Source organism: Misgurnus anguillicaudatus, chromosome 22, assembly GCF_027580225.2.
Source record: "Misgurnus anguillicaudatus chromosome 22, ASM2758022v2, whole genome shotgun sequence".
Taxonomy (NCBI): domain Eukaryota; kingdom Metazoa; phylum Chordata; class Actinopteri; order Cypriniformes; family Cobitidae; genus Misgurnus; species Misgurnus anguillicaudatus.
The window spans coordinates 47,566,571-47,584,382 of record NC_073358.2 but is presented as its reverse complement, the minus strand read 5'-3'; the positions used below and the strand labels follow the sequence as shown (position 1 = coordinate 47,584,382).

At 34.2% G+C, this 17,812-nt stretch overlaps 1 protein-coding gene and 1 non-coding gene across 2 annotated transcripts in view; both read right to left on the bottom strand.

Annotated features, from left to right (window-relative positions):
- Positions 1–1,127: 1,127 nt before the first annotated feature.
- LOC129439679 (uncharacterized) lies at positions 1,128–3,535 on the bottom strand. The gene is made up of 3 exons (XR_012365346.1): positions 2,999–3,535; positions 2,757–2,869; positions 1,128–2,007 (listed from the first exon to the last, which is right to left on the bottom strand). It is a non-coding gene; the product is annotated as an uncharacterized protein (transcript).
- Positions 3,536–9,960: 6,425 nt separating this feature from the next.
- castor1 (cytosolic arginine sensor for mTORC1 subunit 1) overlaps positions 9,961–17,812 on the bottom strand; it is a 36,374-nt gene continuing 28,522 nt past the window's right edge. Inside the window, exons 6-9 of the mRNA XM_073860661.1 lie at positions 14,371–14,481; positions 14,197–14,278; positions 14,003–14,098; positions 9,961–11,599 (exon numbers count right to left, since the gene is read on the bottom strand). Of these exons, the coding sequence (XP_073716762.1) occupies positions 11,531–11,599; positions 14,003–14,098; positions 14,197–14,278; positions 14,371–14,481 (358 nt within the window). The 3' untranslated portion in view covers positions 9,961–11,530. The remainder of the gene's footprint in view (positions 11,600–14,002; positions 14,099–14,196; positions 14,279–14,370; positions 14,482–17,812) is intronic.

Sequence of the window (17,812 nt, the reverse complement as noted above, 5' to 3'; positions counted from 1 at the left end):
AACATTACCATATTTGACATGTTTTGTTTTTTCCTGACATCCTCGCAACATCTTTAAATAGAAAAAATGAATTTGAATGAAGGCATACACTTTTAAATATGTCTGTAGAAATGACAGAAGGCCTATTACTGGCAGCGGTTTGCCAGTAACTTACTTAATATTTAAATTTATGTTACTCGCTGTGGCGTCGACGCCCCTGGAAAAGAGCGCAATGATATTACGTAGTGCCCGAAAATAGTCCCCTGCTGCAGCCATTTTACGACAGCAAAGTCCTTGATTATTACGCCAGAATGAGAATATAGTTCTTAGCCATATCTGCCTGGAAAATCACAACTTTTAATTTTCTTTCGGTCTTAGTAGTACACGATATAACTACAGAAGAGTCAAGTTGTAAATAGGAAAAATATCCAAACTCTTTCGTTATTTTTTTAGCGCGATGCTAATGGTCTAATCAGATTCAATGGATGATGCTAAGCTATGCTAAAAGTGCTAACGCCAGACCCGGAGATCAGCTGAATGGATTCCAAAACGGTAAAAATCAAATGTTTAACTCTAGGGGAGCTGGAAAATGAGCATATGTTTAACAAGTCTTTATTTTTACAGAATAAAACTAAAATAGCCTCATGCAAAGCAATCCGGGAACCAAAATCTAAAGGAAAAAAGATTGATGAGGATTTCTGGTTTCCTGAATGCTTTGCATGAGGCTGTTATTTTATAGTTTTATTCTGTATAGGCAAAGACTTGTTAATGTTTAATGTTCATTTAACTTTGAACAAACTGTTGCCAGTAAATAACATCAATTTAAATCTACATTCTGCAAATAGCTACAGCAAAAGTTTTACATTGTAAACAGTATTTACTGTTTTTTCCCATTTTAGTCTTTTTGCCAATGCCAGAGTAAAAGATTCACTTGGGGATACAATGCTACTATTAAACAATTAATCATCCTGGTTATGACAAAAGAAAAAAACATCTGCATCGAAATTAGAAAATTAACAAGATCAAGATTTTCACGGCCGTATATGACAGTTTGATTAATTACAGTCACTTGAGACTACAGTATTACTTTGCAGACTAAGCAATAAGATTAAGCAGACCACCTGCTTCCCCACTTATACAATCTGGTGAATTTTAACTTAAATTCTGTTGTTCTACAAGAATATAAGGAAAAATAAGTGAATAAGTAACACAATTGTATGCAATAAACAAAATATTTTATTATTAAATAGAGTGACAATATTATTAATATAAATAAAAATGTAATACAAAAATACCAAATATTAAAATGTACAAAACCAGTACAATAATTGTAATACAAAATACATTACAAATTAAAAAACTTTTCCAAAAATAAATATAAAAAGTACCTGAAATTGAATGCACATTATTTTTTATCGATACAGTATAGATTTCAACCATTTGTAATTTGTTTTTCACAGTTTTGACAAATAATTTGACACATTTTAAATAATCTAGTCTCAATGAATATGGTAAAAAAAACTGCAGAATAGTTGACAGTTATATAAGAAATAAGAAAACCCCTGTTGTGCGTCAACTACCCACAAATGAAATCTACCATCTTTGTTTTACATGCTGCTGTCTAGTATGATTTGATTTGTGCACCTCAAAAAGTCGTTTATGTTCAGTTAACAATTCTTTTAGAAATGTCAAAAAATTCTCAAGAACAGAGCGGCCCCATTGTTTTCGATGGTATGTATTTTTATCACTGAATACAGGGGTTGTTTTGTTTTTGCATTCCCCCCAATGCTTCTTAACACAGCCCATGGTAACTGTTAACTGTTGCTGTGTTTCATTGATTTTCTGTATTATGTTAGCGGTTTCACCGTGCAAATCGCTCTGATGTTCTTTTATCAATTGAAGAGCTTCATGGGCATAAGAAAATATGCAGTGAACTCGCTGCTTTTGGTCTTTAATTAGAACAGAAGGATCAAAGTGAAGTTCTGGAATTTTAGTTGGCTTGCAGCTTACATCCCCATTGGCTTCAACCTACAGAGAAAAGAATAGAGATGGTTAACAAATCCCTTAAATTTATCGAAATTTCTTTGACAGCTATCCATCTATTCCTAAATCCTAAACATGTTTATAAATGTTTTCAGCATCTTGAATCAAAGGCATAGTTCACTCAAAAATGAAAATTTCACCCGTATGAATTTCTTTGTTTTGCTGGGGCACCATTAGTATTTATTTTTCCTAGTCAGTGGTGCCCCAGATCTGCTTTGTTACAAACATTCTTCAAATTATTTTTTGTTTTGTGAGTAAATGATGACAGCATTTTCATTTTTGCAATCCCTTACAGTTATAACACTTATGTTGTAAAAAGAGCAATAAAAATGATTTAGTCATAATATGAATTGACTGTATTTTTATCTCAAGTATAATTTAATTTGTTCGGCATAAATACGCTCTACGATTGCTATACAGTTAAACAACAGCATTTGCACATTGCTTGTCCAAAGTTAAACTATACGGGTATTCTGCTCGGACACTGACGTCTAAGAAAATGATTTTTATAATCTTGTTATTTTTAAAATTGACTGAGTAAGGTCTTGTCAAAGATTGAAATCAAAGAGTTAAATCAAACTTTAATGCTCCTAATCTCACCATTAGATTATGAGACTTTAACCTGACACAGGGTCACTTATTGTTAAATTGCATAAGTGATAATATTTTTGAGAAACATTTTAACGTTTAAGTGTAGCAGTATTAGTTAAATATAGAGAAGTAAAAATACTTACAAATAAGTGCAGTAGTTTCTCTATGATTCCTTCTGTGAAATTCATCCGATTCAAACTGCATCCCTGTGTTGGTTTGAGCGGCATGGCGAACAGGATAAAAATCCACAGAAGTCCTAAATAAAAAAAAGTTATAGTGCTTTTGGTGTTCAAAAATGTCTTAGCATAGAGAATAAATCAGGAACTTAAGTCATTAGTTCATACTGGGAATAATCAGCAAGATTATTTAAGCAAAACAATCTTACCTGTTTGTGGCTGCATGGTGAAAATTCACAATATTTGTCTTACAAACTCTTGTATTACAACATCGCTTCTACGCAAACTCACTTATATACGTCTGTAACTGCTTAGTCATGAAATGCCTTTTTTTTTTTTAAGGAACGGAAAAAACATCTTCAGAGATATTTGGTGTTGATAAGTCCGATACTGATCATTTATTTATGTTGCATGTGCGTTGGAAGCATGTCTGCAATAATCACCGCACATCTCATATGGTCTATGAGTTCTGATCGTTTGATATCTGAAATCCTTTACGTGTAAATGTAATAGGATGACGCAGGGTTTGGTTTTTATAGGGTCCTCAGACACAAACCTTAAATGTCTGATAAAAATAACCAACCCTGCTCACATGCTTTCTACTGAATTTTCTACTGACTGTGTCATCATCTGAATGTGATGTCAGTTTGAACCAGTTCCTGTAAATATAGGGGGTAAAAGAATTGTGTAGGCATATTTTCTATGACTTCTTGAAAGTTAATATGACACAATGCCATAGAAGAAACATTTGTATGGTTCAATAAAGAACCTTTAACATCTGAAAACCCTTCCTGTTTCACGAAAGTCCGATCTATGCTGGGGCATAGCCGGCACCTTCAAAATGAGGGGGAGATGGAAATGTATGTATGCACCTTATTTTTGACATAAATGTGGGTGCCACCATCTTTGAACTCTTTTGGATTTTTAGTGTTTATTATGAAATTTAGGAAGACCTAATTTATGCAGTAAGAGGTTGCCATAATAGCTGATACAAACACAGTAAATCTCTACAAAAATGAGTTTTGACTTTAATCCGTGCGGATGCGGTGCACGCGCATCCATGATCTCTATCCACACATCCATCCAGTAAAACCTTTCATAGAAACTGCCAGTGAACAATACATACAATAATTGTTCAAAAACAAATAAAAAATATGCTGATTTAGCTGCTTCTATATAAGATGCAATTTGGGGACAGAAGTAATATGACATAAACTGCTTATTAGTTAATATTTATAATAGTTCTTAATGTGTTTATGTTTTAAATAAAAAAGCAAATAATTTTAAAATAAGCAAATAATTTCACAAGCTCATTTATGCATCTAGTGCGTAAAAAGGAAACAATACTGAATAAATGTAATAGTTTAATATGTTTATTATGGTTTGTTACAATGTGTTGAATGAGAATGATTCCACTGACTGTCGGACCGCTTGAAGCTTGATGTGTCGCCATAAAAACTCAAAGTCGATAATAAATTGTCCCCTGCATGATCTACGCCCATGGATCTATGCACTAGCTTGGTCGTATTACGATGCGCTGCAGAGCCCCAGGCATATGGCCAACGACTGATATATGTGCTTCACATATATCAGATTCATCCGCGCAGAGTAGCGGGGCAAAGCACAGAACATTACCGAATTTTTTGGACTATAAGCCGCGTTTTTTTTTTCATAACTTGGCTGGTGCTGCGTCTTATAGTCAGGTGCGCCTTGTAAGTCATTATGAATTAATTGTGACATTTATGAGGCAAGAGACAACATTACCGTCTACAGCGGCGAGAGCTGCTCCTGTATTTATGTAATTCTATAGATTCAGTGATGCGGATTGACGAGTCTGCGAACTTCACGCTAGTTGGCTTGTTCAGTTAATTTAGCCTATTCAACCTTCCAGGTAAGTTCTGTATGCTATGGTTTATCTTTTAAATAACTGATAATATTACTTTAACATCTATTCAGCCTGCTGTTCTGTCTGCTATTGTTTAGTTGAATAACTTGCTTGGATTTTGTGAAGAAAAATTCTAAAGACACACAACGTATAGTCCACTGCGATTATACGTGACTTATATATGTTATTCCGTCTAAATGATGCGGCTTATAGTCCAGAAAATACGGTACTTCAAATAACAGCAATTTTATGTTTCAATCAGAGATGGGCACATGCCAAAGTTACAGACTGCAGCTTTAAGAAGCCAAAAGTGCATGCACCAGGTTTGCTTTAGTGCTGTTGTTGTACTCATGTGTCGTATTTTCCGAGAATGTTACACTTTTGGAAAAAACTGTCACCCCTACTCATTCTTTATGATGACGGTCTTCCACATAGAGTAATTTTAGAGTCATCTTAACCATGACATAACACAGTGGAAGTGTTGGAATTATGTGGTTAACATAAATGTTTATTATATCTCAGCTATCTCATATTTTAAATTCAAGTACTCTCAAGAAGGACATCCCGTGATGCTTTTTTAACCATCGTCAGACTTCTCAAATGCTGAGAAAATGTGGAACCATTTTCTACAAATTAAATGCAAAATATCTTAACATTTATTTTAAACATTTGGGGGGGGGGGGTACACCAAAATATACAGTTAACATTTGTAGTGGATCAAAACTTTTCATTTAAGTTGTCTTAAAATTTTAACAATACCCGTTCTTGTTTTAGGACAACTTTGATTAACTTTTTTGATCCACTTCATATGTTGACTACTGTATTAATCTTAGTTCATATTAATTTTAGCATTTACTACATCAAATAAGTCGATGTTACTTTTAACATTAGTTAATTCTCAATTAGGGATGCACCAATCCGATATTCTGGATGAGTATCGGGGTCGATCCGGGCTTTTTTAGCTGGATCAGCTATCGGACTAACAGGACCGATCCAATTTCGATACTGTACGTTACCCGTGGTTGTACTGACAAGCTATTAAAAAAAGGACAAAGTATTATAAAAGCACCATAAACGTTTTTATGCACTATATTCAAAGTCTTCTTAACACACTCGATAGATATTAAAAGATATTTAAGTTTACAGAAACACTGAACTCGCAACTGGGTTAAAGAGGACATATCATGAAAATCTAACTTTAAGTGCTATAATTGGGTCCCCAGTGCTTTTATCAACCTAGAACATGTGAAAAAGATCAGTTTTGGTAAACCATTCTCTGCAAGCATGTGAAAAAATAGCTCACTGAAATTTGGCTCCCCTTGTGATGTCAGAAGGGGATAATGCCACCCCTTAATCTGCACTATATCCAACCACAGCACTGCCATTTAGTGCAGAGATCAACTCATTTGCATTTAAAAGGACCCACTTAAAAACGGCACATGTTCTTGTAACTTGTAAATCATTTTAAATGAATGGTTTTTACATTTAAAATGATACTATACTGTATGTAGCAGAAAGCACTATGCACATTTAACATTTTGTGTGTGTGCACAATTGTTCAAGAAAAATACACTGCAGTAGTATCGGATTGGCAGGTATCGGCCGATATATACAAAATTCTGGTATCGAACCGGAAACAATAAAATACTGTTTATGTTAGCAAATACATTCATTAATGTTAACAAAATACAACTTTATTGTAAACTGTTATCATCTTTTATTTACTTTTTAAAATCGTTTTTTGTCTGCAAATATTTTACATTTTACATTTTAATCCACAAATCATGAACCGGTAGTGGTGTACATGTTTACGCCCAAGGTAGAAAATCATTACACAGCTATGTTGCTAATCAGTTTATTTTATCACTTCCCTTTTCTAGGTTAAAAAAAATGGAAAGTAATTTAAGATCTCCGCAGTCTGATTAAGAACTAACATCAGTGGCCAGTTGCATAAAAATTTAAGACTAGCTTAAAAAGTTAGTCATTAATTTTTTTCTTCAAGACTGATCATAACTGTTTTAAGTATGTTACATAGAAAGGTAGATTGGTCTAATTTAAATCCAAATAATAAGACTGATTAGCCCTAACTAATTGCTAGTTAGTCAGAATCATACTTAAGACGCAGTCTTAACGTCACAGCTATGTTTATGCAACCGGCCACAAATTTTCCAGTTGCGTTGAATAAACACGTTGTAGCAACTCATCTTTTGTCAAAATAAATAATAGTAAGTTGAAATAACTATAAAAGATAAAGGGGCGGTTTCCCGGACCAGGATTAGCTTAATACAGGACTAGGCCTAAGTTAAATTAGGAAATATAACTAGTTTTAACAAACAGGCCTTACTAAAAACACTACCTGTGTGCATTTTGAAGTAAAACAAAGGGCCCTGCTGTATTTTAAGATATGTAAGTGCAAGTTGTTTTCAGTTTGGAGAGCTCTTAATAGTGTTTAAGTCTAGGACTAGTCTAATCCCTGTCCGGGAAACCGCCCCAAAGATTTTACCAGTGCAATAATAACACAGAGCACATTTCACAACACATTTTCGTTTTTACAGACAACCTGAACTGTCCAAATCATTTTAATTGTCGTCATTCATTGTTGTTTTTAATTTAAATTGTTATTTTAATATTTTATCATGTGTTTGATCTGATATTTGTTTAAAGATGTTTATTGTAATACATTATACTGTGTTCATAGCTCACCTGGTAGAGCATTAGATTAGTAAGGCAAAGGTCATGGGTAGATCCCAGGGAGCACACCTACTGATAAAAAAAATTTTGTAATGCGTTGTGTGTCACTTTGGATTAATGTTAATGTTGTAAGTGTGGTTTAAGTTTTTTAATCAGGTTCATGAATCAGTGATGTTATGATATTAGTAGACTTTGGTCTTTGTGGGTACGTGTTTCTCCATGCATCATCAAAGTGTTTTGCGTAATAGAGGTCCATTCAGTTCTGTTTAAAAAGTCCAAAATGAAAACACATCATTCTCAAGTATTCAATCTGAATTATTAATCTGAGGATTTATGTGTGATAACAAATTGGCATCATTGCAATACAACATCAAAAGAGCCAACATCAACAACCCCATGATGGCAAAGGGAAATGCCACTAAGCTGTCAATAATTGATGCTTTAAAGTGAGTGATTTTAGGCAGATGTTATTGTCTCATACTGACCATAATCACATCACACCTATTCTAAAAGTGTATGGTGATATTTTACGGTTATAACAGTAAAAAATCTGTAGTTTTTACGGTAAAAAACACCAGCTGTGGTTGCCAGAAAATACGGTGGCATTTTTTTTCATTACAGCAAAGTTTTGTAAACTTTACAATTCTTAATCGTGCATTTCATGATTATTTAAATGAAATATCAAATGTGAAGAGTTTCACAGGGAATTCTGGGAGTGTTCTTTTACTGTTTTTCATTATAAATTTTACGGTGATTTGTATTTTTTACTTACAGAAAACGTAATTTTAATAATATTTTACTGTAAAAGTACACATATAATCCAGTACCATAAAATATATGGTAAATCACAACTTTTACTTAAAAAAGTACATTTTACTTTATTTTACCGTAAAATTAAATGTTAATGTTTTGTTAAATCCATTGCAGTTTTTAACTATAAAGTATAGGTCAAGGTTTTTGGAGGTAACCACTTAACATTTTTTACAGTAGTATTTTTATTTTTTTCTTAATTAAAAAAAAAAGTACAGTGTATAGAAGGGTAATTTCCCTGACCATTACAAAACTTTCACCAAATCATGGACTGTGGTGATCTTTCCATATCTTGTAAAATGCATTTCAATACTTTTAAAGTGTCCTTGAAACTGGACATAAAGCCAGTTCCATAGGTTTGTGAATTTTTTCTGTTCATAATTTATTTGTTTTTGATTTAATTTACACATATTGATTATATAATTTTTAATATCACCACAAAAATCAAGAAAAAATTCCCACTTGCACAGACACATTTCTTATAAAAACTTTAATGTCTCGGTAAACTAAACATAAAGTCAAAACTGCTATTTGTTGTATAAACCTTAACTTTTAAGTCAATAATCATAATTGCATAACAAATATATAATTTATCATTGTAAAAAAATCCATAAAAAAAACTAAAATTCCGGCAGCTGGGTTGCCGGAAAAATACCGTAAAATAAAGTGCACAATAAATTACAGGAATTTTCCGTGATACAAAGTATTTTTTTCTGTAATTTAACTTTACATATATGTATACACAAAATGTATTTGTGAATAGTGAATTGACATTTGAGGAAAACATTAATATACAGGTAGCTTGTACTTACACTGTAAAAATTTTCTGTAAAAATTACAGTATTACTGGCAATTAGCTTCCAGTAACTTACTGTAGGTTTTACATTTATGTTATTTACTTGCTACAGTTTGTTCAAAGTTAAATTAATCTTTTACAGTAAGTTACTGGCAACCAGCTGCATAATTACAGCTAATTTTTTTACAGTGTACTGTAACTAAGTTTTGTTTTAATAATGCAATGAGAAAAGCACAATTGTTTAATATTACATTAATTACATATTTGTAAAAACAATGTTTTTCGATAGTGATGACATAAACCGAAAGAATCTGGGCAGGACGTGTGACCTATTTTTGTTTATCAGGGTGTGACACAGATGCTTTCCCATACAAAAAAACTCCCTCCACCATTAAACATCACTAACAAACAGCTAAACTACCGTTTTTTAATGGGAGGGGTAATGAATGCTTCATATGCTATTTTTTATTATTGGTCACAGAGTCTTTTTATGACACATTAGGAAAGTATTGTATTTACAGCTTTGGGAGGCATCATTGTTTTATAAATGTGCACACTGATATGATGGTCTAGACCGAGCATGGGATTTCAACATGTTTAATAGCAGGGACCCCCACATATGATTAATTTTTAGAAAGGGACTCCTTTCCTAAAAAATGTGTTCATATTTAGATAAATAGTGCTTGACTACACATGAATTTTTCACAGTATTTTCTCTTGAATATTCTGGGGACACCTTGGAACTTCTGGGGGATTTACTATTTTTTTACTTGTTTTAAGCACTAATTTGCTTAAAGATTATATTTTTTAAAAACTAGACTTATTTTCTTATTTTTTCCTCTTGAAATATTTTGGGGATACCTTGGAACTTCTGGGGGTCCCCAAGCCAGACCCCAATCCGAACCCCCCCCCTCTAGATGATAAATGAATGTATATGTTTAAATAAAAAAGATGTTATGGTCTTGTGTAATGCCAAAGTCAGAAAAACATAGTATTTATGGTTATTTATTGAATAAGCAGCACAGTAACAAATACAATATGCAATACTTTTGACACGGTATAAAATATACCAAAAGTCTATACTACAAAAGCACAAATGCTCAGAATTATTAGTATTGACCTATACAGACCAATGTTTGCACATCGGTAACTTTAGTAAGTGCTGATATTGCAGAAGTGAACGGATATACAAAAATAAAGTATGACAAATCCTTAATGGCACTGGATATTCTTGAACAAATGTTTTTCTTGCATACAAAAATCTACAATAATCTAAAAATAAAGTCAAGAACTGTCTTAAGCTGCATTAGTGCCCTAAATTAGACACTACCTAAAGATAAGAAAAAGTAGCTTAAACACACAAAAACAAACAAAATATGTATCAGGTTAACTTTAAAGAAATGATCGGTCAAATATTCTGTAGTGTTTCTAAATCAGCAGCTCTTTTAAAACACTAAGCTTGCTTTGTAACAAATAAAATCATCTTTAAAAATCTTTTTAATTCACCTGATATGAAATCTGTCAATTGGGCCAACAAGATATTTTCAATCAGTGCATCTCTGCCAGTATAAACGCATGCAAAACTCATAATTTACTCCCAATAACTCATTAGATAAATATCTCACATGAGAAAGATCTTAAGACATAATATTTTAGAGAAAAAATATATTTTAACTATTTTTATTTAGAAATGACTTCAATGATTACGACCAAATTTGATTACAAATCTCTTGCACTGCAAAAAATGACTTTCTTATTCAGCATTTTTGTCTTGTTTTCAGCAAAAACATCCAAAAATTAAATTAAGATGTATTTTCTTGATGAGCAAAATGACCTAGGAAAATAAGTCTTGTTTTAGACAAAAAATATAAAATAACAAACAAGCAAAAAATCAGCGAATGAAATAAGAAAAATTTTCTTCAAAAAAAGTGTTTATAAAAAAGTAAACTTATTTCAAGAAAAATTTTCTTATTCCATTGGCAGATTTGTTTTACTTGTTATAAGCACTAATTTGCTTAAAGATGATATTTTTTACAAACTAGACTTATTTGATTTTGCTCATCATGAAAATACATCTTAATTTAAGATTTTTTAAATATTTTTACTGAAAACAAGACAAAAACACCGAGCAAGAAAGTCATCCTTTGCAGTGTATTGGGGCAAGTGCTCTGTTCAAAAAACATAACCTTACTGTAAAGTGTTATCAGGAAAAACACTGTGATGATGAGATGAATTCACTGAAGCTTTACTGGTTTGTAGGCAAATAAAGGCAAATCAAAAACACCTGATAGTCTATAATACATTTTTGTTGGCTTTTCAATATATGTGGACTCTTAAGTCCAAAAAAAACTTTCAACAAATGGATGAATTGCAGCATTAAAAAAATAAGGATAATTTGCATTGTCACATGGCCTGACTATAATGCCTTTGGACACGTTAAGTTATATTTCCCAGTATTCTGAAGGTAAGACGATCAGGAGTAATACTGCGTTAGTGGCTCACCGTCCACTGTGTTTTTGTTTTCTTCTCCAATAAAAGATGCTAAATATGAAAAAAACCTCAACAAGGAACATCTTTTCTTTGAGTTTGTAGCATCTCCGTAACACTTGCTATATCCTCTTCAGGCACCTGTGAAAAAACAGGAAAAACAGGGAGATGTAGGTTAACAGTGTCCTCCTAACTAACCCCTTGTCCCATCTTTTACTTCCAGTGACAATCTGTTCATGCAGACTGTGCAAATAATCATAATAAAATTGTGTGAGAGGTTAGCAGACAGTATCGATGGATGGATGCATGAATAAATGCAATATTGTATGCATGCACAAAAACCTAAAACGACTTATTCAAACACACTCATATATCTACGTCACTGTGTGTGAAGATTTGCACAACATCGCCCAAATGTATGCATAAAGAAAGGCGGTGTAACTTTAATTCTTGCTGTAGTATTGGCGCAATGTCGTCAAGACGCTGTGCTTTGGTAAGGGATGGAACATTTTCGTCACATGCATGAGGTATTCGGCCAATCACAAGGCACTGAATAGCTGGCCAACCAGAGCACACTGCGCTTTTCAGAACGATGAGCTTTGTAAAAATCGTTGCATTTCAGAATATGGGATCGACAATAAGGTACTGAAAAATGTGATCCACGTGAACACATTGCAATTACACCAAATACACAAAATAACATTCTTTTAGAAACACCGTATGACCCCTTTAATATTGACAGCTGACTAACAAAATCCTTTTACATTTAACCTGTGGGAAATAAAATCTGCGTCAACTGTTTTAAAGTATTCCAATTTTCCGGAACACCACATACTTGGCAACATTGGTTTAATATGGCAGATGATTTGGGTATAGCAGTCCACAGAAATATTTGCTAATGAGGCATCTACAATGAGGAAAATATGTATTTGAACACCCAGCTGTTTTGCAAGTTTTCCCACTTAATAATCATGGAGGGGTCTGAAATTGTCATCGTAGGTGCATGTCCACTGTGAGAGACATAATCTAAAAAAAAAAATCCAGAAATCACAATGTATGATTTTTTAACTATTTATTTGCTGCAAATAAGCAAATAATCCAAATGGTCAATGGCAAACATAAGATGGGCCTGGACATGTGCTGGTTTAAGCAGGGGAACCTTTCGTGCCATGCATGATTTCAAACCATGACGTCTTAGTGTATTACCAACAATAACCTTGGAAATGGTGGTCCCAGCTCTTTTCAGGTGATTGACCAGCTCCTCCCATGTAGTTCGGGGCTGATTTCTCACCTTACTTAGGGTCATTGAGACCCCACGAGGTGAGTTCTTGCATGGAGCCCCAGTCCGAGGGAGATTGACAGTTATGTTTAGCTTCTTCCATTTTCTAATGATTGCTCCAACAGTGGACCTTTTTTCACCAAGCTGCTTGGCAATTTCCCCGTAGCCCTTTCCAGGTCTCTAGTGTCTTTGGACAGCTCTTTGGTCTTGGCCATGTTAGTAGTTGGTTTCTTACTGATTGTATGGGGTGGACAGGTGTCTTTATGCAGCTAAAGACCTCAAACGGGTGCATCTAATTTAGGATAATAAATGGAGTGGAGGTGGACATTTTAAAGGCAGACTAACAGGTCTTTGATGGTCAGAATTCTAGCTAATAGACAGGTGTTCAGGTACTTATTTGCAGCTGTATCATACAAATAGATAGTTAAAAAAAACATACATTGTGATTTTTGGATTTTTTTTAGATTATGTCTCTCACAGTGAACATGCACCAATTTCAGACCCCTCCATGATTTCTAAGTGAGAGAACTTGCTAAATAGCAGGGTGTTCAAATACTTTCTTCCTCACTGTATGCATTTTTATATCTATATTTAATATAAAAATGGTCTTCTAGTCTGGTTAAAGTTGAGATAAGTGACCAGCTGACAACATGCAACATGTTTCTAGGAAACAATAACATGAGAGTTACAACTGGACAGCATCCCATTGCATCACAACTTCCTCACACATTCTGATGACACGGCAGTGACTACGTGGAGTTCACTGTATTATGTATTACATCATCAACAACACTGCACTATACTATTTATAGCCCAATTTTTATGTGCATCTGTGTGCGAAAAAACATGATGACGAATCCCCATCTCTCTAGGAAAAAAAACATCAGTTTCCACTCTGTTTCCAGGAAAGTACAAAAACAGTCGAACTATGTGACCTGTATTTATATGACTGATCCCAGAGAGAGGAGGTGTTAAGCGCCCCCCTTAACACCAAAATACTATTTTAAGTACACTTCTATTTACATCAGATTTAGGACGGTTGTTGTTGTTGTGTAGTAGGAAACAATCAGTCTATCTTTACTCAATTTGTCTGATGTAACACTAAAGGAAAAAGTTATTTAGATTCACTTAATATAAATAAAACTAGATTCTAGATGACCTCTATAGGCCGTAAAAGTCACAAATTAAATATTTTGGTGGTAACATTTTTTATTTTACATTTAGAGAATTAAACATGTGACAAAGCGAGAAAACAAAAGACTTACCAGAGCATGATCAAAACTGAAGGTACTAATGTAATAAGCTGATATATCACTGCCTGCAAGAGGCTGCGATATCTGAGCAACTATCCCACATTCATCTGAGAGAGAGAGAGAGATATATTGGGAGAAATTTTTGTATACAATTAATCAATTTCTGTCCTTCCATGATATCCTGTGATAAGTAAAGGATGCTCATCAAAGCCGAGCGGCTGCCCTCCTATTCTCACCATCCTCCATAGCTCACCTGAAGAACTGGTGAAGAGAAGATCAGCTGGAAATCTACAAAAAGACAAACACACACGTGTTTTTTCACTTGAAAACTCATAAAACATTTATACTTCACATTGTCCCTGTTTCTATGAGAGTCTTACTGTCTCTGTGCTTCTGTGTCCATCACCAAGGAAACGTATCCTTCAATCAGGGAGAAAGAAAAGAATTTGATACGTTCCATCTCTTGGTCCACACTGGCGCCCTCTTTAGGACTGCAGGAGATGTCGCATGAGAAAAACTGCTTAGTGAAAACATTTATGACTTACAGTGCATTAAATCTTTACATTTAATCAATATACATGTTCCCCTGGAATCGAACTTGCAACCTTTGGACTGCTAACACAATGCTTAAGTTAATTAATCGATAATAAAATATGACAATTTATCTTTAAAGGGATAGTTCGGCCAAAAATGATATTAAACCCATGATTTACTCACCCCCAAGCTGTCCGAGATGCATATGTCCATAATTTTTCAGACAAACACATTTTCAGTTATTTTAGAAAATGTTTTAGATCTTTCAGTTAATCAAATGTGTAGTTACGGGGTCCACGACCTTCAAGTCCAAAAAATGTGCATCCATCCTTCACAAAATAAATCCAAACAGCTCCAGGATGATAAATAAAGGTCTTCTGAGGGTAATCCGTGCGGTGCTGTTGTAGAAATATTCATATTTAAAACTTTATAAACCAAAATAACTACCTTCCGGTGGCGCCGCCATCTTAGACCCCTCTGTATTCAGGAGAGAGTATCAGCATAGTGTACACACTTTTCTTAGTGACGTATAACAAATTCGGAGGGCGGGGGCACAGAGCAGCAGCAGAGTAACCTCCGTACGCTGTGTAAAGCTCTGATCTTGAATGCGGACGCGACTGGGATGGCGGCATTACCGGAGTTATAAGTTTTAAATGTGGATATTTCTACAACGAAACTGCGCGGATTACCCTCAGAAGGACTTTGTTTATCATCGTGGAGCCATTTGGATTTATTTTGTGAAGGATGGATGCACACTTTTTGGACTTGAAGTTCGTGGAACCCCGTAACTTTACATTTGATTAACTAAAAGATCTAAACATTTTCTAAAATAACTGAAAATGTCATCGTTTGAAAAATGATGGACATATGCATCTCGGATGGCTTCGGGGTGAGTAAATCATGGGTTTAATATCATTTTTGGCCGAACTATCCCTTTAAATAAACACACAAGCGTACTTTTAACTTTTTAACAGAAGAGTGCTAAGATGTCTAAAACTTCCACAAAGAGGTTTGCTGAACCAAAATCAGGGTGAAATACTAAAACATAATGAAACTGTCTGCTGAGGGTGATGTTAAAGGAATATTCCATTTTCTTAAAAGAAAAATCCAGATAATTTACTCATCACCATGTCATCCAAAATGTTGATGTCTTTCTTTGTTCAGTCGAGAAGAAATTATGTTTTTTGAGGAAAACATTGCAGGATTTTTCTCATTTTAATGGACTTTAATAGACACCACCAATTAAAGGAGCGGTGAATCAAAACCTCAATTTTAACTTTATAATTTGTTATATAAGAGGTCATCATACTTAAATGAACATCCTGCAAGTTTCAGAACTGAAAACGTCCGTGCTACTGAAATATAACCGTCTTTGGCACCAAGCCAGCTAAACACTCCAGTGAAAAATTCGGAAATCTATGACGTCAAAGTAGAATTGAAACACCTCCCCATAACCAAAAGGACAAGCCTACTTTTGTAGCCCCGCCCACAGCTTCGCGTGACACGTGTGTCTCAGTAAGTAAACATGTCTTTAAAAATTGACAAATTTAACCAAAATGACTTTTTAAATACATTTTTTTCTGAGAGACTTTTATTTTGACGCGGTGATCTGTTATGATACCATGGAAACGCATTTTCGGTTCTGAAAAAAACGCGTGGGAACAACCATGGGAACAACACAGAAGCTAAATACTTCAATTCGGAGGCTTGGAACTTAACATTAGCAATATGCTTGGATAAAGTTTGCTTTTGAAGAAGTTCCAGCTCGTGTGGGGAGCGTTTGTTAACGTTGTGGACATGGATTCATTTGTAAAGAAGTCGATGCTGGATTTGCAGAGAGACTCAGAAGCACCACTTATATTGGATCTGACAACAATGACACAGCAGTATAATTCACAGTAAGACATTTTACTTTATTTAAGTTACTGCGTTTCACTATTGCTTTGTTAAAAGAGATTGCTTGATATGTCCTGTTGTAACATCCGTGTCTAAATACGTTTGTTGACTGTTTTAATTTACTAAAAACATTAAACGATTAATAAAGGTACAACACTTAACAATACGACTGTAATTTAAAGGTAGAAATATACAAAGTTAGTTATAAGGAAGGATTTATCAACCGCAGTTTAGATTCTGATGCCCGTTTACTGTGTTGTATACGGTAATTTAGGCAAGTTGCGTTTGAAAGGTCAAACACTCAACAAAGCTTATTTTTTATCATATAACTGTGGTATTTAACATTACGTGAATGTAAAAGCAACCTCACAAGCACAATAGAAATATACAAAGTTATTGATAAGGATTTATTAGCCGCAGTTTAGATTCGGATGCACGCTTACTGTGTTTTATACGGTAATTTAGTCACGTCGAGTTTTGTTTCTACTTTAATATACGTATTGTCATTTATGTGTATCATCTTTAGCACCCAGAATCTTTTGTGTCTCAAACATATTTGTGTTCGGCTGCTATTTTTATCACATTAATGTTTTAAAAACATTTCCCTACATGTAATGACGGGGAATGAAGCTGTCCAATCATAGCAGTGGGTGTTTACGTTCAGGTCTTCAATGCGGCCCGCCCCTTCAAACGAACCATTTCTCAAGACAGCCATTAATCCATGTTACAAAATAGCGTATTACTTATTGCTTTTGATGTTTTTGAATGTAAAAACAACGCGAAATGCATAAGTAGACATCAATCAACGTCATAAAGCAATAAAATCGACCAATTCACGGCCCCTTTAACACTTAACTCAACACGTAACAGTTTTTTTCAACGGAGTTTCAAAGGACTATAAACAATCCCAAACGAGGCATAAGGGTCTTATTTAGCAAAACGATTGTCATTTTTTAAAGAAAAATAACAAATATACACTTTTAAAGCACAACTTCTTGTCAAGATCCGGTCGTGATGCGCCAGCGTGACCCCACACAATACGTCATGACGTCAAGAGGTCACAGAGGACGAACGCGAAACTCCGCCCCAGTGTTTACACGTGTGTTGAAAGAGGACCGTTCCTACGTTGTTGTATGTCAACTGATACTAATTAATGTCTTTGTGTCAGTTTATTGTTTACAATGGTCTGCAAATGTGCGTTTTATATATTTAACACGTGACCTCCCTACGTCACTACGCATTTACGTTAGGTCACGCTGGACCGGATCTAGACGAGAAGTTGTGCTTTAAAAGTGTATATTTGTTATTTTTCTTGTCAAAAATGACAATCGTTTTGCTAGATAAGACCTTATGCCTCGTTTGGGATTGTTTATAGTTCTTTGAAACTCCGTT